This window comes from Bos indicus x Bos taurus, chromosome 15, assembly GCF_003369695.1.
Source record: "Bos indicus x Bos taurus breed Angus x Brahman F1 hybrid chromosome 15, Bos_hybrid_MaternalHap_v2.0, whole genome shotgun sequence".
NCBI classification, from domain to species: Eukaryota; Metazoa; Chordata; class Mammalia; order Artiodactyla; family Bovidae; genus Bos; species Bos indicus x Bos taurus.
The window spans coordinates 41,405,296-41,428,997 of NC_040090.1; the positions used below are offsets into that span (position 1 = coordinate 41,405,296).

Consider the following 23,702-nt stretch of genomic DNA (forward strand, 5'->3'; position numbering starts at 1 on the left):
AGCCCTCAACTATGGGGTCTGGGCTGACTCTGAGGAGGAAGCGTCTGAACTGGATGAACTGCGGGACACCCAGCTGTATGGGGGAACTGGAGAAGGGAGTGAGGAACGACAGGAATTTTGTATGAGAAATGGTGTTGGAAAAAAGATAACATACTGGTCCAAACTGAGATAGACCGTAGGTGCAAAATACTCACTGGGTTTTGAGGAGTCAGTATGAACTAGTTCATGAGAAATTTTTTGTACTGATTATTTCAACATGTCAATTTTGATAGATTACAGTAAATAAATTATTGAAAAGATAAAATGTTATAAAACTTTATCAATTTCTTTTTACTTTTTAAAAAAGATTCACAGTGGCTTGATTATATTTCTATTTGGCAGTACTGCTCCAAGTCTTATCTCTTCATCCATACTGTTGCAGGAAAGGGGGTCCCTTCCAGGGCCCAAAACTGGGCTCTTGTCTAGCACTCGGAAATGAATTGTCTGAGGAGACACATGTGCTGACAAAGCAAGAGATTTTATTGGGAAAGGGCACCCGGGCGGAGAGCAGGAGGGTAAGGGAACCCAGGAGAACTGCTGTCACGTGGCTTGCAGTCTTGGGTTTTATGGTGATGGGATTAGTTTCCGGGTTGTCCTTAGCCAGTCATTCTGACTCAGAGCCTTTCCTGGTGGTGCTCACCTTGTTCAGCCAAGATGGATGCCAGAGAGGAGGATTCTGGGAGGTGGTCAGACAGGTGCTATCTCCCTTGACCTTTCCCGAACTCTTCTGGTTGGTGGAGGCTTATTTGGTTCCCTGTTCCTTACCAGGACTGCCTGTCATAGAACAACTCACGCAAATGGTTACTATGGTGCCTGGCCAGGGTGGGCGGTTTCAATCAGTGTGCTTCCCCTGACAATACTGTTTTATTCTTGGCTTAATTCATAGCTCTGATTGCTGAAATGCTGAGGGCATTTCCTGGTTATCAGCCTGAGATCTTGAGATTATTCAGAAGTTCTTTGAGATAATGGAGTTACTTAACAAGTCTTAAAACAACTCCGAATGAAATATCTATAAAAGTCAATTTTCATTGAGAAACAAATTAGCCGTACTATTAACAGTTAACACTCCAGCTCTGGAGTGAGGTCATCGGGTAGAGGGGCTAGGGAGGTAAGATGAAGAACCTGGGCTGAAGGTTTTGGGCGGGGGGGCCTGTGCTCCCCTGGGGCTGCAAGAACCCAGGCATAGAAAGGCCTTGTCAGGGGAGCCGCAGGGCCAGGGCTCCAGGCCCTAGTCTTTCTTCCTTGGAACCCAGTACCCTTCTCCCCACACAGCTAAGGTTGAGGAACGAAGGGCGGCCTGACACTCTTGGGCTCGACTCCCAGCTGTTTCCCTTGTTAGTCATGTCAGGGTCACAGCATGCAGAATGGCAGGTCCCAGGAGTCCTGGAGACTCAGGAAATTGGAAGGCTCAGGAGGGCGACGATGGGGCCCTTCCTTCTCCCTGGATCTCCAGACTTGGGGGTTCAGCCCTGAGAACCTGCATTCTGTTGGCTCCCCATCCAGATGTAATCGGGGTCCCCAAGGTAAACTCCAAGAGCTTAATGAGAGGAAGTATGGTCCAGACTGTGCTGTTTAATAACTTCCTGAAGCAGAAAAATCTGCTTCTGAACTAGCGTTTGATTTCTCCTGCCTAAAATTCTTGCCAGTTGCCATATGCCACAGGTGGCGAAACTGCAACCTGGAAGAGGTAAAGGATTTAACCAACTTCACACAGCTCATCAGAGGCACAGGGCGGGCCTCTTCCCTAAACTCTGCAGCAGTGTGTTCAGAACCAGGGCAGTGACGACATTAATAAACCAAGACAAGAGATGGGTTATGCTGTGCTTTACCCTTGAACTTTTAGTCCCGTGTATGAATCATGAGTGTGGCCTCCTAAGTGTCCCGCAACGCACAATGAGCTCTATTTCAGTAAGTGAGGGATGCTTTTTCTTAAGAAATGTTTAATTCAAGGTGGTTAGTGAATACAAGGCATGTAGTGCCTTCATGAAAGTTAAAAGAATCCAGTTACAAAAGAAGCACTGTGTAAAGTCTCAAATAGCTGAAGGTACAGTGGGCTCCATATTTTACAGAGTACAAAAAATTATTTCATATACAAAGAAAAATACAAATAATGTGCAAAAACATTTTCACAGGTGGCAATTTATAAAATGAAAATGATAGAAAAATCCTTCATTCTTATTTTCCCCGAATTTCTTATATATTAACACAGTTCTGTTTCCTAGTGTGTAGATAATTTTAAATTTGAAAATCTGATTTATTTTTCATCTACAAAGTGGCTTTTTAAAAAGGGAACCATTTTAAAATTACTGAAATCTTATGAATGAATCAGTTAATTTTATATTAAATTATAAGCAGACTACCTGAAAAACAAGGGTATAGAAATCATATATACATATTTTTGAAACATTAGTTTGGTATTTAACATATTAACATTTCAAAACAAATGTGATGATCTAGCTACCTACGACTCCAGCTGACCAGTGGCTGTTGCAGAAAAGCTGTCTCTGTTCACTGTGAGCAAACAGCATTCCTGTATCTCAAGCTGGACAAACACAGGTTATCAAAAGTACAGAAAATCTAACCGACTAAACAAGTCCTTAAGTTCACGTGCAGAGGTGCTGTTTGGGTATCCAGTCACGCCACGGTGCGACCGTGGCTATACAGCCCTTGTCACAGGGGTGGTGTGCTCATAAACAGCTGGCTTCTGCCTCTCCAACATCTTCACTTTATTAGAGTTCAGTGCAAGTGGCTGTTTTGTGAATTAGTGCATTCAGCTTTCTGCATGTTATTTTGTGTAAGAAGCTGTCAGGGAGCAGAAGAATACATGGGACCATGAAGTCCTGGATCCTCAGGGCACCTTTGGCCTAGGAAAACTCAGTGTTTTGGAAGCGGTGTTTTCCTGCATTGGCCTGGTGATTACTGCACCATTCCCTGGCCAATCTTTCCCATCAGGCTATTCTGTGTGCCCCTTGGCCTGCCTGAGCACTGGTGGTCTTGCTGTGAACCCCAGCACTGAGCAGGGATCCTGGAAGCACCTTCGGCAGCACCAGAGAACCAAGTATCTCTAAGGTTGGGCAATAAGAGCAGGAGCCTCCAATGGGAAACCTAGGCAGAATGGAAGATAGTCTTGGAGGATTTTGAGTTTTGCTTGTCAGGAAGTTCTCCAAGGAAGTTATGACCTTGGAGAACAGAAAGGATCCTGCTTTCATGAAGAAGGACCCAGGTGGGTGGTAGCCGCTTGGCTAGGGGATGGGTGACAGATGGCTCAGGAAGCATTCTTCTGATCCCTAACCACAAGGGATTGTCCTAACCACTAGGTTAGAACAACCTAGTGCACGATGCAGGGAGGGCCTGGGGCTCTTGACCAGACTTGTGTGACACATCTACTCCGGCTAAGAAGATGTAGCAACTGCCGAGAGAGGGGAATGGCTAAGTCTGGGCAGGAGAACCTCAGGCCCTAGGATGACTCATCAGAACTGAGCAGGAAGCTGTCAGCTCTTCAAGGATTCATGCACTTTTTTCCTATCTGGCAGCACAAGCCCTTCCTCCCTCTTCTGTGTGGGTTGACCATGGGTATCAGGCATCAGAGATACAGCTCTGGATCCTGTCCATCCACTGCTGGGCACTCTGTCCATCCTGGGCACAGAAGTTATACACACGTTTGCTGGTCTTGAGCTGCAAAAACAAAGGAAGAGAAGCAGAGATGAGGGCAGGGCTAGTCTACAGGTTTGGTCATGTGAGCTAATCAATCCCTGAGACCTTCCCTTTTCATGCTACCCTGGAACCTCCGTTATTTCTCTGCCCTCCACTGTACTGCCATTGTGTATGGAAGTGATTTTACTTTCCTGGTCCCCAGAGTCACAGGGGATCTTAACAGAAGGGTCTGCAGAGAAGACAGATATTCCAGAAAAGCCTGACTTTGTACCTTATTGACTAAGGAAGAGGGTGTGGAATAGCTGGAGCTTCTTGCCTCACCCATGTACTGCAGCCATGCAGCAAAGGAGCCAAGAAGACTGAGCTTCATCCACATCATGCTGGGGTTGGCTTTCACATTCCCTTCCCATCTCTTTCTCTAAGTCTTCAGCTGGGGCCTCACTGGGAGTTCAGAGTCAGGGAAATGGCCTCACAGCCCTGAGCAGGGCACTAGAATAAGACCTGTGTTTGGTATGAAGTCTTGCTTGGCTCTGGGGACTACATAAGTCCCCTATCATGTGGCCCATAAAATGTCCCAAGGCCTGCTGAAGATGTCAGGGAAGACAGGCATCATGTGTGACTAATGATGTTTTTTTTGGATGATCAAGCTTGAAGACAACAAGATATAAAAGGGAAGTAACATCTGTTCTTGACAGAAGGTGGTGAGTGAATAACAATATTTAACAAGGAGTTCCTCTGCTTCCAAGTGTAGTTGGATACCTTTTGAAGAAGTCTTTTGTGCAAAGCAACACGCAGCCTTTATGAGCCACAGGGACAGCGGGGAGAGGTCAGGTTTGGGGATTAAGAGTGCTGGCTTCAGGTTCTGCAGCAGTTCCCACAGCCAGGGTGGGGCTGTGGCCCATCGGTAGTCACCATCAGCTGCTCTGAGGCCCTGTCATTCTTGGAGTGGATGGACTGACTGTAAGGGATTACGTGCAGAGAGCCAGGAAAAGACAAGGTCAACTTACATCAAAGAAAGACTTGTCACTCGTGTGCTTCGGGGCGCCCATGCTGGGGCCGGCAGGGATGACCATTTCTACTTCAGCCAGGTCGATGTGGCCCTTACAGCTGGTGTCCTCACCCGAGTCATAGTATCGCAGCTGGAACCAAAGGACACGTGGGGTATGAGACTCAGGAAGGGGGACAGCAGGGCTTTGCAAAAGGTATCTGAATACTTTCCCATATCTTGTTCAACTATGTCTGGGAGAACAGACAAGAAATTAAAAACACTGCTTCTAGGAAGAAGAATTAGGTAGCTGGGAGAGAGGGTAAAAAGACACATTTTTTGAAATTTGAATAAATGTATTATAAAAGAATAAAAACATCAACAACTGTAAAAATATATGGAACATATGAATAGGGGGTTAATGTTTAGAATATATACAAAATTCCTAGAGATTGAGAAGAAAAAGATAAACAACCTAATAGAAAACTGATCGAAGGATTTCAACTGGCAACTCACAGAAAAAATTTGAGCGACATATAAACATCTGAAAAGGTGAAGAGCCTCAACAGTCAAAGGTAAATGAAATCAATGAGATTTCACTTTTCACATAGATTAAGAAATATTTCAAATGGCTGACAATATTCAGGTTGAATGGAAGGCATGAGGTATTCGTAAGCACCGTTTGTGGGGTTATAATTAGTCAGAAACCTATTAGAGGACAATCTGGCAATATGAACTAAAACTTAAAATGCTTATCCCTATTGCTACACCTTTCCCTTTTTATCTTACAGAAAGACTCCCACAAGCATGCAAAGGCACACAAATAAAGAGGCTTCCTTCAGCACTCCCTCTACCAGCTAAGGACTGAACAGATGTATCTGCCTGTCAGTAGGGTGTTGGTTAATTAAATGATGTACATCAATAGTATGGGATGCTATACAACATTTAAGAAATAAGATCTGTGTGAACTGGGAGGAAAATATGTTCAAGCTATACTGTATTTGAAAAGCTGATTTCCAAATAGCATGTAGATATGAAGTGATTTTTGAAAAACAATGAAGAGCTCAACATTTGACTGATGGTTACTATGTGTAAGGACTGGATTTCACTTGAACTCTATCAGTCTGGATTTCAGAAAGTTACATGGCAGGAATGTGTCTGGTGCCTCCATCACTGTGATTCTGGCCTCAGACTTCTCTCTGCCTCTCTCTGCAGGCATGGTAGGAGCAGGACAAATAGAAAACCGTACACCTTTTGTATTAAATCTAAAAGACTGTCAAGAATGCAAGTATAATTTGACGTTACTGTAAATTATAGAAACATCATGACATTCTCCTATGTTTTATTTAGTGGTTTAATGGGACTTTTCTACACAATGTAGGCTCTAATTTCAGAGACAGTGCTGTTTAAAGTCCGGTTGCCTAAAACGGGCTTCCACTGCATATCTGTAAAAAAAAAAAATTCTCTGTATCTGTAATCCAGCAGGATCCTGTGTAACCTTTATGAAACTCCTTGAGCAGAGTGAAAGGTGGTTGATCCCCACATAAAGTGTTCATCTGGCAGGAGTCATCTAGATGCAGCTCCAACCAGAGCACCGTACTGGGGTACAGCCCGTATCTTTCTCAGGAGACTCCATGTTACACATAAATGCACTGAGAATCTGCTCAAGGCTGACCGGTCAGTTCTAAGGCAGAGTGACGTCTCCGGTCAGACCATGGGAGGACATGTGACTCTCCAGTGAATGATACAAAGAGGCTGGAAGTTTGCCTAGTGTCCCCCTACCCTCCAAGATCACCGGAGCAAAGATTCTGACTCTAGGGACTGTGGGGAGAGCAGGGGGGCTAGAGCCATAGCAGAGAACCTAACAGTGGGGAAAAGACTTCCAGCATGGTCTGGGAGGTCCAGGCTAGTGTCCGCCCACTGTGGATTTCAGGTTTGCATGGGCACATCCCTTTCTGCCTATTTTAAAGCTCCCGCCCTCCTCTGTTGCTGTCCCCTTTGAGGGATAATGATGCCTTCTTTAGTACAGGGATGGGCACAGAGAAGGTGTTCAAGAAATGTTTGTTGAATAAATTAACGCCCTCGACTCTGAATGGATGCTTTGTGCTGTCGAGACGAAGTGATCTGTACTCTGGAGAGTGTGCACAGGCGTGGGCTCTGTATGTGCGTGTGGTATGCAACACGCTGAAACCCTGAGGTCCTCTCCTGGCCTGGTTGTGGACAGCAGGCAGCAGGAGATGCATGAGCATTAAAAAGCAGAGTTTTGTTGCTCTTAATGCTCTGGGCGCCAGGTCACTGCCTCCGTCGCACACACCCGCACTTTCTCAGAGGGCTGCTGCGTGCTCTCTCACTGGGTCCATGGAGGAGCCCCCAGGTAGCTGGTGGGAGGCCTCAGGGAAGCATTCTGTACATGGGGGCTGTGTGTGTCTGCTGAGAGTCACACAACAGCCAGGGACGGAGGCTCGCCTGGGCAGAAGTGATTGCTATAGGTTGTGATGGGGTTTATTACCTGATGCTTTGTTACATCCAAAACAAACCAACGGGGCTTCCAGCCTTTCAGCAAAGCCCCTCTTTTGTACAGCGTTCCCTCAAAGGACCTAGAAGTAATGATGACGTGGCGGTTAATATGATTTTACTACGTACTGTAAAGGCGATATCTGTTGTTTTTGTTGGTCAAGTTTCTGTTTCCCCTAGATGATCCAAAAAAGATCAGTCGGAGCTCCCCCCAGAATTTCTCTACTAGGCTCTCAGGGAAAGACTGCCTCATTCTGCTGGGATTACCAAACTTGTGAGGTTTGGAGCTCTCAGCAGCCATCCTTTGTACCACGCTGGGGTTCACGCAGCCTGTACAGGAAGCAGAGCTGGTGAATGACAGAAGCCTGAAGGTAGCCTTCTCACTTCATGTGAGTAAATTCCTTTCTGCCTGGGCGAGCATGTGCTGGATCTCAGAAGTCTGCCACTGGAGAAGCGCTCACTAACACACATTCCCTCAAAAGACCAGGCAGATAGGAGATAGTAGGACCTGCCACAAAAAACTACAACCTCCTGGCCTTATTTTAGTTGTAATTTTGACTTTTCCTCTTCCAAGAACCATCTAACACATTTAAAACAGAAACAAAGAATTAAAGAGGATCCATTTTAAGTTGATAGAACGTGGCATGGCCTAGGCCTGGCTGATTCGAGGGGGGCTGGGAGAGCCTCTGTCGCACCCCCGGGCAGGGCTCCCAACGTCCACCTGTTCTCGTCGTTCTTGGGCGTGTACTGGCTATACAGCGTGGCTGCTCTGCGGTCCACCCCGTTGGATGGGGAGACACCAGTGTTCTGCTCCTCTGCCAGGTTGCTGTCTGGAAGGTGCAGCTGAGGCCTCTTCTGATAAAAAGGGAGGTTGGTGGACACAGTTCCTGGGGAGCCTGAAGGGTATCTCTGGGGCTGAAAAAGACAGAACAGGAGATAGGAAGGCTTTACAAAGACTTTAAGCGACTGACCCGGTAATTTTACTTCTAAAAATTTACCTCAATAAAGAAACTGGACCATATATATGTCTATATAAAACATGTATAAAAAGATGCTTACCTTGGAGTCTTTTTTTATAATAGCAAAAAACTAGAAACTACCTAAATGTCTATCATTATGGGGCTAGTTAAAAAAAATATGTCTGAACAATGGGATTCTAGACATCTGTTACAAAGGGTGCTGATTTATATACGACAAATGGAAAAGACACGCATGCCATATATTAAGGAAAAAAGAAAGCAGGTTTTAAAACTATGTCTATAGTAAATCCCTTTTATATATGTGTTTAAAAGTCTGAAGGCATAGCGGTTTATTTCTACGTTATAAATTTTGGGTGACTTCTATTTTATAACTTCCTGTGTTATAAAGGAATACATATATCGTATTCATAATCAGAAAAAAAATTAACAAACTATTTTATTCTTCTGAGGAAAAAAGCAGTACATCCTCATCCACCCACGGCCTGTCTGATAACAGCCCCTGAGTTGCCACCTGAAGGCCAGAGATGGCGCCCCAAGAACCCCTTCTTACAGGGTCAGAGGACATCTTCTCCTGTACTCCATTCTCCTTGACCGCTCTGTGACATCTGACCCTGCTTACCTCTCCTTTCCTGAAGTGCTCTCATCTGTCCTAACCTCCCTCTGTTGCACTTGGAGCCGACCTGCTGTGGGTTTGGCCGGTGGCCGCCCTGTGTGTCAGCCGTGTTATCTGGGCCTGAGCCTGCACGCATGAGCCAGACGCCGCTGCCTCGCTGCGGGTTAATAGGACGCTAAGGTGTGGATGCTCAGGGGCTCAGCACAGCCCATTCCACATTTTACAGCTTAAGGGGTGGTGAGAAGCCGAAAATGGAGTATTTGGTATTAAAATATTTTTAGAGTAAATGTTTCTTAATTTAGAAACAAAAAGGGGGTGTGAACAACAGAGAGTGGCATATTTTATTGTTTTAAAATATTTGATTTTCCCTATTTCTCTGGCGCCAGCAAGATCTTGGCATTTCCTTCTTCCCTCCTCTCCTGTGGTAGAAGATCAGCTGAAACCACAGAGGTGCTGAGATAGAAAAGACCCAGTAATTTCCCCTGGATTTGGGGCACTGAACATAAGTATTATATCACTGTGGTAGAGTCAGACACTCAGGAAGTACTCGGTCGTTTGGAACTTTCTGCCCTGGACCCTCAAGGCACGACCCCTCTCTTTGGCCATACACCTCCTGGGTTACCGGTGGCAGAGGCCCCACCTGATCCAGTGCCCTCAAGAAGCTCAGCAGCAGCTCTTCAAAGGGCTTTGCCAACTCACATGGTCTGCTCTGGGCTCTTCTTTAAGGTCCACGTTTACCCGCTCCCACAGCTGCTGCCACTTCTCAGGGGTTTGGTTCAATTTATGCTCCAGTCTTTCAATTTCCTACAGAGAAATCAAAAGGGTTGTTTTTTTTTTTTTTTTTGACAGTTAAGTATTGGGTTGGTTAAGAAGTTCGTTTGGGCTTTTCCATAACAGCGGACAAACTCAGACGAACTTCTTTCACAGAAATCATGGTGCTCCCCAGAGCCACAGCTCCTCGGAGCCAGAGGAGGAGCACGACCAGAGCAGTGAAAGGCTGCAGCGAGCCCGGGCCAGAGGCCTCCCAAGCCAGGAACAGTGGTGGCGGGAGTGCTAGCTGGTGTGATACACTGTGGCAAAGATGATTTATTAGGATCTGTAACCGGGCCTCTTTGTACAGATGGCTTAAATAGAGAGATGAAATCTGTATCCCAAACACCTTCACCCTTGGCCAGCCCATAGGAAATCTCATGGCCACAGCAAAAGGTCAAGCACTAGGCCTATGTCCAGTCCCTAATAGCTGAGGTAGATGAGAAGTCTGTCCTGGACAGAGGAACCCCTTGACTCTGATGATTCAAACCAGATGTAGGGAGAATGAACCAAGAAATGCCCAAGGCCTGGCGTTTCCCTCGGCCAGGGAGACTGAGAGCAGAGCAGCGGCCTCTGTGACGGCGCGCTCACACACCCTTCTCCTGGTGGGAAGACTGAATGGAGAGGACTCTTCAGGAACTGTCTGGCCTGTGTCAGGGCTCAAACCCTTTCCTCAGGGCCACTGCTCTCATCATGGGGTTACTGCCAGAATGGCTTCACTCCAGAATATTCCTTGTAGAAGACGGCTGGCAGTACTCCCATCAGACCATCAGCTCCCCACACTTCTGACTGGAGGAGTAAGGCACCCACAGAAGTCATAACCCAGGCCTGACTCCGGCTCTTGGCCAGATGAAACAGCCGGGAAGCTGCAAACTGCTCTACTTGCTTGAATGCTTCCTCGTAATGATGAAAAACTCACTTCTACTAAGACTGTTTTCCAGTCCCTGCGCCTGGATCTCCAGGGATGCTGGGGAGCAGGTCTGGCTTCCGCATGTTCTATGGTGCTGGCAAGAATGCTAGCCCAGTGTGAGGAGAGCCATGGCCAGGAGCTGGTGAACCAGGCTTCACTCAGCCAGGTTCCCGAGGCCTCTTGTGCCTTCAGGAGCCCAGAGCCTTGGGAGTCTGGCTTCACGTGGTGACTTACACTGAAAAGGCTGGTGAGAGCGTCGGGCTGAGCGCAGCTGACATCATCGTAGCACGGCCACACGGTTCTCCTCTGGCTCTGGGGCCTGGCTCCTCCGGCCAGCTCAGAGTCTTCGGAGGGCAGCTGCTTGGGGGTCAGCATCATCCAGTCATACGAGGGCCCCGTGGAAAGCGTCTCCTCTATGTAGTAATCCCACTTCTTGAGGCTGGAAACGTTTACATTGGGCTTCAGGGCCTGTTTAAAGAAAATTCTGAAATGTAGTTTCATCCTGACCTCAAAGTAGCCCAAGCTTACTGGCAGGCCAGCCCCTAACACTGCAGGGTCCAGGGAAGAGGATGAACAGAGGTTCTGATGACATATGTCTATATATTTAAACATTACACATCAATATAACTATTAGATAAAGTATGTTCTATCTTCCTACTCTGACAAATATAACTTCCAAACGACCTAGAAGGCCAGGTTTCAGTTGAGAATTCTCAGACCCCTCCGCACTGGGGGAGGCTGGTCCCAGTTCCCAGTTGTTGGCCTAAACCCCTGCTCCTCCAGGCTCAGCTCTGTCCTACACTCTGAAGGTCTCTTACGAACATGCACATATACCCCAGCCCTGCAGCTGAACTCTGTCTGCTCCCTGACAAATGCTACTCCTTAGCTGCCCTTTGGCTTAGGAGTACACTTACTGGCTTAGGGAAGTGGTCTGGTAAGTAATTTGAATTTGGGCAAGGAATTGTGAAGTACCAGAGTGTGGTCTAGATGAAGGAGGAGCATCTAAGCGTGTACCCTTGGTTTCTCACACACCTCATGAGAAGGGTGCATCTGGAGAAAGGCCGGGGTGGGGTCCTATTGTTCTGGGGCTCACAGCCCAGCCTTTTTGCCCATGAGTGGTGGTGGAGAGCTCCACTCCACTGCAGAGCCTATTTCATGCAGACGGGCATGGCAGAGCGTGGCCGTCCCTGAGAAGTCAACCTTCGTGGGCTGGGCTCCAACCTTCCTGCTTCTCATAGGGTTTCTTCCATGGCTCTGGTATGAATGGATTTAGGGAAGTCTTATCTGAAGTATTTTAGGTTTTTCAGCTTAGACAGCATGCTGAGGTTTCAAGTTTTGTTTTCCCTTCCCAGGGCAAGTTGATTTGCTCTGAGTTTCTTGAAGTTATCCTTTCTATGTCTAGGGGGCCAGCTCCTAATTTTTCTGGTCAAGAATTTGGTAACAGACTTCATTGCATCATAATCTAAACCCAAAGTGTATCAACTTTTAAATAGCTTCTGGTATGAAACCTAGTCAAATGTTTATAAAAAGCTTAAACAGCTTATATACGCTCAAAGTAAGGAAAACTTCAACACAAAAATATCCCAAAAATGCAACATAAATGCTTTCTTTCTTTACCTCTATTTCCACTGGTGAATATAAATAATTAAAGAAAATGGGACTCCTCTTGTGCATTCTATCAATACACTCCCAAATACAAATTCCTTTTTTAGCATGCTTGTCTCCTTTATCATCAAATAAAGTTCCTGGAAAAAAAAAAATCAGCAAAACAAAAGTCAAATAAATCAACAGTCTGCTTAAAAATGTGATGCATGTAGCAGATGAAAAATGGAGCATTTCGTATGGCTCTCGAAACATCATTGCATGTGCAAAAACCTTAGAAAATAAAAAGATAGGAAAGGACTGTAGCAAAGCTAAAGATAGGAATGGACTTCACAGCTATATGGAAACAAATCCAAATGGAAGGAAAACATGTGCTGAAGTTTTCCCAAGTATTTAGCAATACATCATGACTCCCCCCCGGGCCACATCCCACATCTATATCTAGATTCACAGAGGTCCATGCCAGCAGACATTCTACACATTTTTCCAAAAAGCTGGAAGGAAACTGATTTGATGAGACTCAGTTAAAAACATAATTTTATGTTTCTTTATAAAGTTGCTGGCTGTTTATTATGAAGCCATTTAAAGTGTTTTCTTTGGTAGTTCACATACACCACACATCGTGGTCAGGAGACTGTAGATGTCAGATGGGTGTGGTCTGTATCCTTGGGTGAGTTCAAAGCTGAGTTGGGGAGGGTGGCATTTCAGGCACTATATTTACACCTTTTAGTCTGTCACTCACATGAGCCCACTTTGTTTTAATAGAGAGGAAGGTGTGTTAGCATGAGGCGGGAGGTATTTCTTGAAAAGGCCAGGAAGAGTGCCTCTCGTGGCAGTGCTGTCTTTTCTTGCTTTAAATGAAAAGACTCAGTCAAAAGTTAATAAGCATTTTATTGACCATAAAATAATGTCTCATGCCCAAGACTGCACAAAATCTTATGAGGGGCCCCCAAGACGTGGAGTTTTAGGAGTTGGACATTACTTAGAGACTAAACTAGCACCAACACTAATTAATGTTTCTTCTCTACCTGTTAAGTGTAGAGTGCAGAACAGTAGTTCTCAACCCTGGCCACTCATTTAAAAAAGACAACAACAAAAAAAACAGGGGCTTCAAAAAGTCCCAGTACTCAGGTCTCACCTCAGACCAGTTACAGAGTATGAGAATGGGCCCCAGATAAAAGTCATTTTAAAAAGTTCTCTAAGTGACTCTAATGTCCACTGTAACCAGCTCTACTTAATGTCTTCCCAACACAAGGGTGACTAAAAAATTAAGGTTTCTGATTGTGATGTATGGAATGACAATTTTATGAGTCAACAAAGGTCTGGAAGTTCAAATAGGAAAGGAAATGGTATCACCAGTAATGTCTCCCTTACCAAAAGTATGAAATATTGTACTAGACAAGTTTAATAGCATGCATTGAAAAACAGTATTTCTTGCTTTCATATGTTAAACTCAGAACATTAGTGAATATTTTCAGCCATTAAGAAAATCCTCTTTATGAATATTCAGTATGTATAATATACTGAAAATACACAGTAAACATAACATACTGCTTTTCTTTATTTCTTTTTACCCCTCCCTATAACAATAGCAGAGTAAGAACGTAAAATCCCCTTGGGCAATGTTTACACAGGGGCTGACCAGCTTTCAAGAATCTATTCTTTAGAACTGTTACTGCCATTAAAAATTATAATAACGGTGCTATCTAAAATTTATTGAGTTCTTACTATGTGGTAGCAACTGTGCTAAGAAATTTACAAATATTAATGTGGTCATCCTGGTCCAAAAAGCGGTGTGTGCTATTATTCTCCTCATTTTAAAGATGTGGAAACTGAGGAAACTCAGAGAGGAACCTAACCTGTCCTAAGTATCGATGCTTGGCTGGTAACTGGCAGTGTTGAAATTTAACTGTATTCTGTTTGCTCCAGAGCCCGTGGCCATAACTGCTATGCAAACTGCTTCCAGGGGAGCAGTAACCTACCAGAGTGTACCAGGGATGGGATGACTAGGAGTCAGGGGTTTCTCCATAAACAGCGCTACTGCTTGGAGATAAGAAGACAGTAATAAGCAGATTTACGTTTTCAAAGGTGCTACAGGATGACCACTAGCAGTCCCTAAGATCTGGCACAGCACAAAATCTCACTCGTTCATGTCCATTATACTTTCATAGTTCAGAATAAAACACTAAAATGGCCTTGCCACACTTGGGGGTGATTATTTAATTAGAGGTTTTAATTAAAAATACATAAAACTAACAAAAAAAGATTGAACAAGGGCATGCAAACACGTACCGTGCTCTAATCTTTCATAGTCTGAATCCAGGAGAAATGTTTTAAAGCGATTAGACACATAGTGGAAAGCCAAGAACTTTAAGTAATAGAGATTGAATTCAAACTCAGTTGGATACTGGTTGTGAACCTGAAACACACAAGGCAAAGAAAAGAATAAGAATTAAATGGAACAAAAAGTGGATGCCATGCCACTGAACACTGACTGAAATGCATGGGAGACCATTTGGTGACTCAGTCAACTGAATCCCTAACAGGAGTGGAGGTGGGAAGTGAACCAGGCCTTTGCCAGATACCATGCTAGGGGGTTTTACAAGCATAATCTCATATAATCTCCATAACAACACTACAAGATACGCATTATTTTTTGCTGGATTTATTGAGCAAAAATCGACATATAACATTGTGTAAGTTTAAAGTGTACAACATAGTAATTTAATACTCAAATCTATTATAAAATGATTACCATGTTAGTGGTAGTTAACACCTCCATAACCTCATATGATTACCTTTTTTTTTTTTTTGGTGGTGAGAACATCTAAGATCTACTTTCTTAGCAACTTTCAAGGATATAATACAGTAATACTAACTATAGTTGCCATGGTGTACAGTGGACCCCCAGAACTTACTCCTAAGTCTGGGAGACAAACATCTCCCATCTGCCACCTCCCCACAACCCCCAGCCTCTGGTAACCACCATTCTACTCTGTTTTTGTGAGTAAGGCTTTTTAAGGTTTTACCTATAAGTGAGATCATACAGTATTTATCTTTCTCTGACTTATTTCACTTAGCATAATTCTCTCAGGGTTTATCCACACTGTTGCAATGGCAGGATTTACTTTTTTCTCACGACTGAGTGATATTCTAATGTTTATGTATATAATGTTTATATTTATAACATATGTTATATATATGTTATCCTTTCACCTGTAGATGGATACTTAGGTCATTTCTTGACCATTGTGAATAACGCTACAGTGAAGTATCTCTGAGGTAACGATTTCATTCCCTCCAATGTATCCAGAAACGGGACTGCTGGGTCACACGGTAGCTCTATTTTAATATTCTGAGGAGCCTCCGTGTTGTTTTCCGTAGTGACTGAATCAATTTACATCCCTACCAGCAGCGCACAAGAGCTCCCTTTTCTCTGCATCCTCTCCTGCACTGTTACCGTTTGTCTTTTTGATACTAGCCATTCGAACAAGTGTGAAGTGACGTCTTGTGATTTCAATTTGCACTTTCCTGATGATTACTGGGGCTTCCCTGGTGGCTCAGAGGTTAAAGCGTCTGTCTGCAATGCGGGAGACCTGGGTTTGATCCCTGGGTGAGTAAACACTTTTTCATATACCTTTGGCCATTTGTATGTCTTTGGAAAAATGTCCGTTCAGATCCTTTGAAGAGAGGTATTCTCACCCATCCCCAACCCTGTACGGATGAGGAAGCTGAAGATGAGCAGGATTAAGTAATTTGCCCAAGGTCACTTACAGTAATGAGAGAGCCCAGATTTGAATCCTGGCTTGTTAGGCTCCTCAGTCACTGTCTCATTTACTTCATACTGTGCTAGATACTTGACAAATACAAATTATTGTATGCCGTGGTCCTTGCTTTCCAGGCATCTGTGGTGTAACAGTGTGTAATACAACAAGAAAAATTATACTTACAGAAGTTTGGCAGTGAAAGGAATGAGAAGAGAAGGTGGTGGTTTGTGGGGGGACAGCAAGAGTCGTTTTCCTGATAAAAGAAAGGTGTGCCTGTCTGAGGGCAAGGCAGAAGGAGCCAACAGAGAATAAACTGTGGAGAAAGAGCTGATAACTAAGAGAGTAAGGCCCTGGGAAAGCAAGAATGAACGAGGCCAAGGGTCCAGAAGCAGGCAAAAGCCTTAAAAATGAGGCGGAATAGAAGAGTAGACAAGAAGAAAAGTATGTTCAAGTGCCAAGGGTGGGAGGGAAGAGCTTATGCCTTTTAACCTTAATTTTCCATCAGTAACTTAGTGAGGTCACTGGAGAGAGGAATAAGGATGAGGGAATGGCATGGGAGGGTGGCAGCAAGGCAGAGCCTGGAACGGTCACTGAGCTGTGGTGTGCTTTAGGCAGGCTCTCTGGAGCCGTCTTATGTTGGCAGAAGATAGGCTGATGGCCTTGGGACACTCTGGTCCACCCAGCAATCTCACCTCTGGACTGCTCACTCTCTCATGACCAATGAGAGAATTTTGCTTGGTTGAGATAAGTTCCAATCATAATTGTATTTGCTTAAAAGCTGTTTCAAATGAACACTGCAGGCAGGCTGTCTAAAAGCCAGCTTTCCTCTCCATGTTTAATTTGGCAATGTAGACTCACACTTGGTCAGCCAAGAGAGCGGCATATGTGCAATATGTTGATTGCTCAATAGATCAATGGGAGTTTAAAGTCATGATCTGGATACCATCAATTTATCAACCTTTATCACTTGATTAGAAACCTAGATTTCTGTGATGATTAAAGATTTTTTTTTCCCTATTTTTTTTTGGCTTTTACACTGAACTAAAATTTTAGTTCATACATAATGCAAAATAAAATGGAGGCTAAGAAGAATGTATTAAAACAGTCTGACTCTTCTGCATCAGGCTTGCAAACTGTGGGTGGACCTGCTTTCTTGACCTGAGCTACCGTCCTTCCTGTTGCGTCTGGCCTCCCCAGGACAGGGGAACTTTCTGTAGGACAACTGGGGTGTGGCTCTGAATAGTGAGGTAGTGCACCATATTCCAGGTTTTAGAACTTAAACTCTTTAGCCTGAGTTCCTGAATCCATACCACCACCTCAAGGGGCCAGAGTGCACATGATGGAGAGGGGGTGACTGGGACTGTGGCTGTTGGGATAGAAGAAGAAGACTGGTCCAGGATGGAGCTTGGTTCTCTACCATCTGAGAGTCTCAGAGAGAAATCTGCAATTTGTTTGGGTGTGAGCTCCAAGAACAACTTTGCCCCAATAGCCCTTGGAATAAAACTCCGTAATCACAGGCCAGACCCTTGGCTCACTGTATCCAGGGGAAGAGTTCAGGGCAATTTCCACTGACCTAGTCCATGACAATTCTAAAAACTTAAAAAAAAAAAAAAAAAATATTAAACAAAGCCCCAGAATAACAAAACATTTCTCTCAGTGATTCTTCTCCATAAAAACCACTTGCTGCATATATAACTGTTATCTTTTCTTGATTATTCTGATATTTAATATGCCTAGGAATATGATCTTAATGACCCACTTCTGAGGTAAAGTAGAATGGAAATGATAATGAATATGACCTTAAGTTGAACTTACAGGCACTCAGGGAGATCAGCCGCTAGGACTAGAAGGAAAACTCCTCTACAAGTGGAAAAATGCTCTCACAGACCACTGTGCTGAGTGACTGACCTCACCACAAACCCTGCACTCTACAATTAACGACAGTAAGACTAGACACTTCTTCAAGGCTGCTGGCGCTCGCCCTGCTTGAACTGGAACTGCTGCTTAGAAAACACCCAGGTGTGAGCGCTTGGGGGCACCATGGTGTCTGTGTCCGTGTGGCCATGAAGGCACCTGCAGTTGCTAACTGCTTGGAGTGAAAAACAGTCTGTCCCCATACTGGGGTTAATTATCAGGTCTGTTGGAAGTGGAAGAGAAGATGCTGAACAACTTGGTTCTTTTACTTGGTAGCAACAGTTTTAAGCAACAAGCATGTAAAAATTTCTTCGATGGAAAAAAAATAAATAAAAGTGACCTGAATGCCGGTTGATTAATGCCTAGCTACGTTTGGAATCTGATATTAAGAAACTCAAGGAATTTTCTGAAATGTCTTTTGACTATAATGAAAAATTAAGACCTGATTGTGAATACAAGACAAAAATCTCGTGCTTAGACTTCTAGTAAATACTCTCTCCATTTAGTCCTACATCCCAGAAACTGAGTTTGTCCAGTTAATCGGCTCCCCTCCCCTTGTCAACAGGACACCCGGACTCTCCTCCCGTACCCCACCACAGTGCTCTCCACAAGGCACAGGACACACACAGGCTTTCTCCTCCTCCTGTTAAGTATCACTGTGATAGAGGAAATGGGATCAAGGGCAGAGACGTCCTCTAAGGACATACTACAGGGAACGAGTGAGAGTTTAGAGGTTTGTTGGCCACTTTTTTTTAAATTTTAATGAGGTATAATTGACATACGATAAGCTGCATATACTTAAAAGTGTAGAATATGCTACATTGTAACATCTCCATACACCTGTGAAGCCATTGCCACCATCAATACAGTGAACCTACCAACCATAACTCCCCAAAGTTTCCTGCACCCTCCTCTGCAAGCAATGATTGATTTGCTTTTTGTCACTATGGGTTAATTTGTACCTACTTATTAAACTTTATTATAGGGCTTCCCTGGTGGCTCTGTGGTAAAGAATCCGCCTGTCAATGAAGGAGATGTGGGTTCACTCCCTACGCTGGGAACATTCCCTGGAGAAGGAAATGGCAACCCACTCCAGTATTCTTGCCTGGATAATCCCATGGACTGAGGAGCCTGGCGGGCTACAGTCCATGCGGTCGCAGAAGAGTAGGACACAACTTAGCAAATGAACAATAAGAACTTTATATAAACGGAATCAGAAATGTGTACCCTTTTTGTGTGTGTGCCTTCCTTCACTAAGCATAATTATTTAAGACGCATCTATGTTGTTGGGTTTTCAGTAGTAAATTCCTTTCTATAGCTAGATAGTATTCCACTACATGGATATCCCACAGTTTGTTTATTCATTCACCTGTGGATGGACAGGTGGATGGTTGCTTCTAGATTTGAGGTTATTACATATAATGTTGCTGTGAACAGTTATGTATGAGTCTTTTTGTGGGCATAAAGCCTTCGTTTCTCTTGTGTAACTGCCTAGGGATGGAAAGATGAGTCATATACTAGATAGGTATGTTGAACTTTTAAAGAAATGGTCAAACTGTTTTCTCAATGGTATAATTTTATATTCCCGCCAGCAGTGTTAAAAAATTCCAGTTCCTCTACATCCTTGTCAACACTCCAGGCAGTCAGTTTTTAAATTTTAGTCATTAAAATAGGAATATAGTAGTTAAATAGCTACGTAGTAATGATTTTAATTTGCATTTCCTAATGACAAATGATAAAAGTATCTTTTCATTTGCTAATTTTCCATCTGTATATTTTTGAAGTCAGTATAAATGTTATGCTATTTTAAAAAATAGGTTGGTTGTTTCTTAAATACTGAGTTTTGAGAATCCTTTATATATACTAGATATAAGTCCTCTAGCAGATACATGATTTGCAAATGTTTTCTCCCACTCTGTGATTTGTCTTTTCATTTTTTTAACAGTGATTTTGAAAAACAAAAGTTTTTAACTTTGACAAAGTCTAATTTATCTAAGGGAGGCCTGGTGTGCTGCGATTCATGGGGTTGCAAAGAGTCAGACACAACTGAGTGACTGAACTGAATTGGCTGAATTTATCTAATTTATTTTTTCCTTTTATGGATGATGCTTTTGGTGTTGAATCTAAGATATCCTTGTCTCATAACCCAAGATCACAAGGATTTCTTCCCATGTTTTCTTCTAGAAGTAGAGTATTATGACCCCTTTGGAATTAACTTTTATTTGGATGCAAGGTATGGGTCAAAAGAAATGACCCATTTTCCATTTTGCATCTGGATCCAATTGTCCAATTGTCCAAAATCCAATTGTCTGATACCATTTGTTGAAAAGACTCTTTTCTACCTATTGTTTAGACATTGTTTTATTGAAAAATTTTTGTTGAAGTGTAGCTGATTTACCATGTTGCATTAGTTTCTGGCGCGTGGCAAAGTGATTATTTATCTATATAGACACACACACATATATGTATGTGTGTACATATATATGTATGGGCTTTCCTGGTGGCTCAGCTGGTAAAGAATCTGCCTGCAATGAGGGAAGCCAGGGTTCAATCCCTGGGTTGGGAAGATCCCCTGGAGAAGGGAAAGGCTACCCACTCCAGTATTCTGGCCTAGAAAATTCCAAAGACTGTATAGTTCATGGGGTCACAAAGAGTTGGACACGACTGAGCACCTTTCACATACACATACATCATATATATATTTATACACACACACACATATATTCTTTCATATTCTTTTCCATTATGGTTTATTACAAGACATTGAATATAGTTCCCTGTGCTATACAGTGGGGCCTTGTGGCTTAACTATTTTATATATAGTAGTTTGCTAATCCCAGACTCCTAACTTATCCCTACCCCACCCCCTTTCCCCTCTGGAAATCATAATTTTTTTTTCTGTGTCTGTGAATCGGTTTCTGTTTTGTGAGTATGTTATTGTTATCATATTTTCGATTCCACAAATAAGTGATATATTTACCTATTAGTTTTGCATCTTTGTAAAAAATCAGTTGTCCATATATCATATATATATATGGAACTATTTCTGGACTGTCTATTCTGTTACGTTGATCTATTTGTCTGTCTTTATACCAATTATCCTGTTTTGATTACTACAGCATTATAATAAAATCAGATAATGTTAGTCCCCCAATTTTGTTCTTTTTCAAAGTTGTTTTGGCTATTCTAGATCCTTTGCCTTTCCATATGGATTTAATTGAATTAAGTTTGCCAGTTTCTACAAAGTAGCATCCTAGGAGTTTTATTATGATTACATTGAATCTTTAATTTGGGGAAACTGATATTTTAACATCAAGTTTTCTGGTCCATGAACAACAGGTATTTCTTGATTTATTTAGTAAATATTTTCTTTTTGTTTTCTCTTAGTAATATTTTATAGTTTGTGTCTAGGTCTTTAATGTATTTTGCTAGATTTCTTTCATTTTTTTGATACTGTGGTAAATAGCAGTATTTTTAAATTTCAATTTTCCTATGGTTTATTGCTAACATTGATTTTTGTATATTGAGCATGTATTCTGCAGCTTTGCTAAACTCATTTATTTTAGTATCATTTTTCTTTTTTTGGAGGTAGAGTCCATAGATAATCACGTTGTTTGCGAATAAAGCTAGTTTTACTTCTTCCTTTCTAACGTGGGTGTCTTTATTATTATTTTCTCGCCTTACTGCATGGCTATTAAGTTTAGTACAATGTTGAATAGAAGTGGTGAAGCAGGCATTCACATCTTGTTCCTCATCTTAGGAGGAAAGCATTCAATCTTTCACTATTAAGTATGATATTAGCTGTGGGTTTTTTTGTTTTTTATACTGTTTATAGTTTAAGAGAATTTCTGAGAATTTTCATAAGGAAGGGATTTTATATTTTGTCAGCTTTTTCTCTGCATCTATGGAAATGATTGTATGGGTTTTTTTTTTTTTTTTTTTTAGTCCCTTAATATGTTTTTTAGCTGCACTGGGTCTTCGTTGCTGTGCACAGGCTTTCTCTGGTTACGGTGAGTGGGGGCTACTCTTGTTGAAGTATGCAGGCTTCTCATCGTGGTGGCTTCTCTTGTAGAGCATGGGGTCTAGGCTTGCAGGCTTTAGTAGCTGTGGCACTCAGACTCTGCAACATGGGCTCAGGAGTTGTGGTGCACTGGCTTAGTTGCCCTTTGGCATGTGGGATCTCCCCAGACCAGAGATCGAACTTGTGTGCCCTGCACTAGCAGGCAGATTCTCAATCACTGGACCACTAGGGAAGTCCTAGTTCCTTAATATGGTGAGTTACACTAATTGATTTCAAGTGTGAAACTGACTGCATTCCTAGAATAAACCCCATTTGACCATGGTATCAGAGAAGGCAATGGCACTCCACTCCAGTACTCTTGCCTGGAAAATCCATGGATGGAGGAGCCTGGTGGGCTGCAGTCCATGGGGTCACGAAGAGTCGGACACGACTGAGCGACTTTCCTTTCACTTTTCACTTTCCTGCACTGGAGAAGGAAATGGCAACCCACTCCAGTGTTCTTGCCTGGAGAATCTCAGGGACAGGGAAGCCTGGTGGGCTGCAGTCTATGGGGTCGCACAGAGTCGGACACGACTGAAGCGACTTAGCAGTAGCAGCAGCAGACCATGGTATGTCACTTTTAAAATATATTGTTGAATTTGATTTGCTGAAATTCTGTTTAGAAAATTTGAATCTATGACCATCAGAGATACTGATCTATAGTTTCCATTTTTCTTTGTCAGACCAAGGTAATGCTGGCCTCATACACTGAGTGGCTTTTTGCTTAAATTTTCTGGAAGAGTTTTTGTAGAATTGCTATTATTTCTTCCCTGGCTTCTCTGTTAGCTCAGTTGGTAAGGAATCTGCCTGCAATGCAGGAGACCCTGGTTCAATTCCCAGTTGGAAAGATCCACTGGAGAAAGAATAGGTTACCCATTCCAGAATTCTTGGCTTCCCTTGTGGCTCAGCTGGTAAAGGATCTGCCTGCAATCCAGGAGGACCTGGGTTCGACCCCTGGGTTGGGAAGATCCCTGGAGAAGGGAAAGGCTACCTACTCCAGTATTCTGGACTGGAGAGTTCCATGGACTATATAGTCCATGGGGTCACAAAGAGTAGGGCATGATGGAACGAATTTTACTTCCTTAAATACTTGGTAGAATTTGCCAGTTAAGTCACTGAGGCCTGAAGCCATCTTTCTACGTGGAAAGCTTTTGACTACAATTTCAATTTCTTTACTAGACACAGGCCTATTCAGGTTATATATCTGTTCTCGAGTGAGTGGGATAGTTTGTGTCTTTCAAAGAATCTGTCCATTTGAACTAAATTTTTAATTTTCTGATGCAAAATTGTTCACAATATTCCCTTATGCTGCCTTTACTATCTATAGAATCTGTAGGGATGTCATCTTCTTCATTGCTAATACTGGTAATTTGTGTTTTTTTTTCCTTTCAGTCTGGCTAGAGGTTTATTAATTTTACTGATCTTTTCAAAGAAAAGCTTTTGGTTTCATTAGTTTTCTTTATTGTTGGCTATGACTTGCCTAAAGGCAAGTCTGCTTCAAATAAATTTAGCTGTACTGTATTATGCAGAACTGGGAATGATAGGCATCTCAGGCTATAAATTAATTCTATGTGAGCATTTCCCCAAATATGCTGATGAACAGAGTTTTAGGCCTCTTTCAATCATCATTTGGATTCTGTTGTTCAAAACAATTTTGTATTTATCTTGATAAAGAGAAAAAATATATACAGATTTAAAATATTAGGACTAAGCTGTTTGAGGTATTTTTGGTTTTATTTTTCATTAAGTACTAAAACCTGCCAATTTCACTTATTTATAAGAAGAGAATATGAAATGGAATCTGGAGAAATATGAATTTATAGGGTTTTACTTTTTGCCCATATGCCATTAAGT

The 23,702-nt window shown here is 42.8% G+C and overlaps 1 protein-coding gene and 1 long non-coding RNA gene across 6 annotated transcripts in view; one reads left to right on the top strand and one right to left on the bottom strand.

Annotated features, from left to right (window-relative positions):
* The window catches only part of LOC113905669, a 57,823-nt gene that overhangs the window by 22,131 nt on the left and 11,990 nt on the right, over positions 1-23,702 (top strand). The gene's annotated exons all lie outside the window — the stretch shown is intronic.
* The window catches only part of SBF2 (SET binding factor 2), a 496,673-nt gene continuing 474,923 nt past the window's right edge, over positions 1,953-23,702 (bottom strand). For all 4 annotated transcript variants that reach the window (XM_027563255.1, XM_027563254.1, XM_027563253.1 and 1 more), the window contains 8 exons: positions 14,400-14,526; positions 12,123-12,250; positions 10,740-10,973; positions 9,485-9,589; positions 7,914-8,107; positions 7,188-7,275; positions 4,701-4,832; positions 1,953-3,714 (listed from right to left, as the gene is read on the bottom strand). In XM_027563255.1, the coding sequence (XP_027419056.1) occupies positions 3,616-3,714; positions 4,701-4,832; positions 7,188-7,275; positions 7,914-8,107; positions 9,485-9,589; positions 10,740-10,973; positions 12,123-12,250; positions 14,400-14,526 (1,107 nt within the window). In that variant the 3' untranslated portion in view covers positions 1,953-3,615. The remainder of the gene's footprint in view (positions 3,715-4,700; positions 4,833-7,187; positions 7,276-7,913; positions 8,108-9,484; positions 9,590-10,739; positions 10,974-12,122; positions 12,251-14,399; positions 14,527-23,702) is intronic.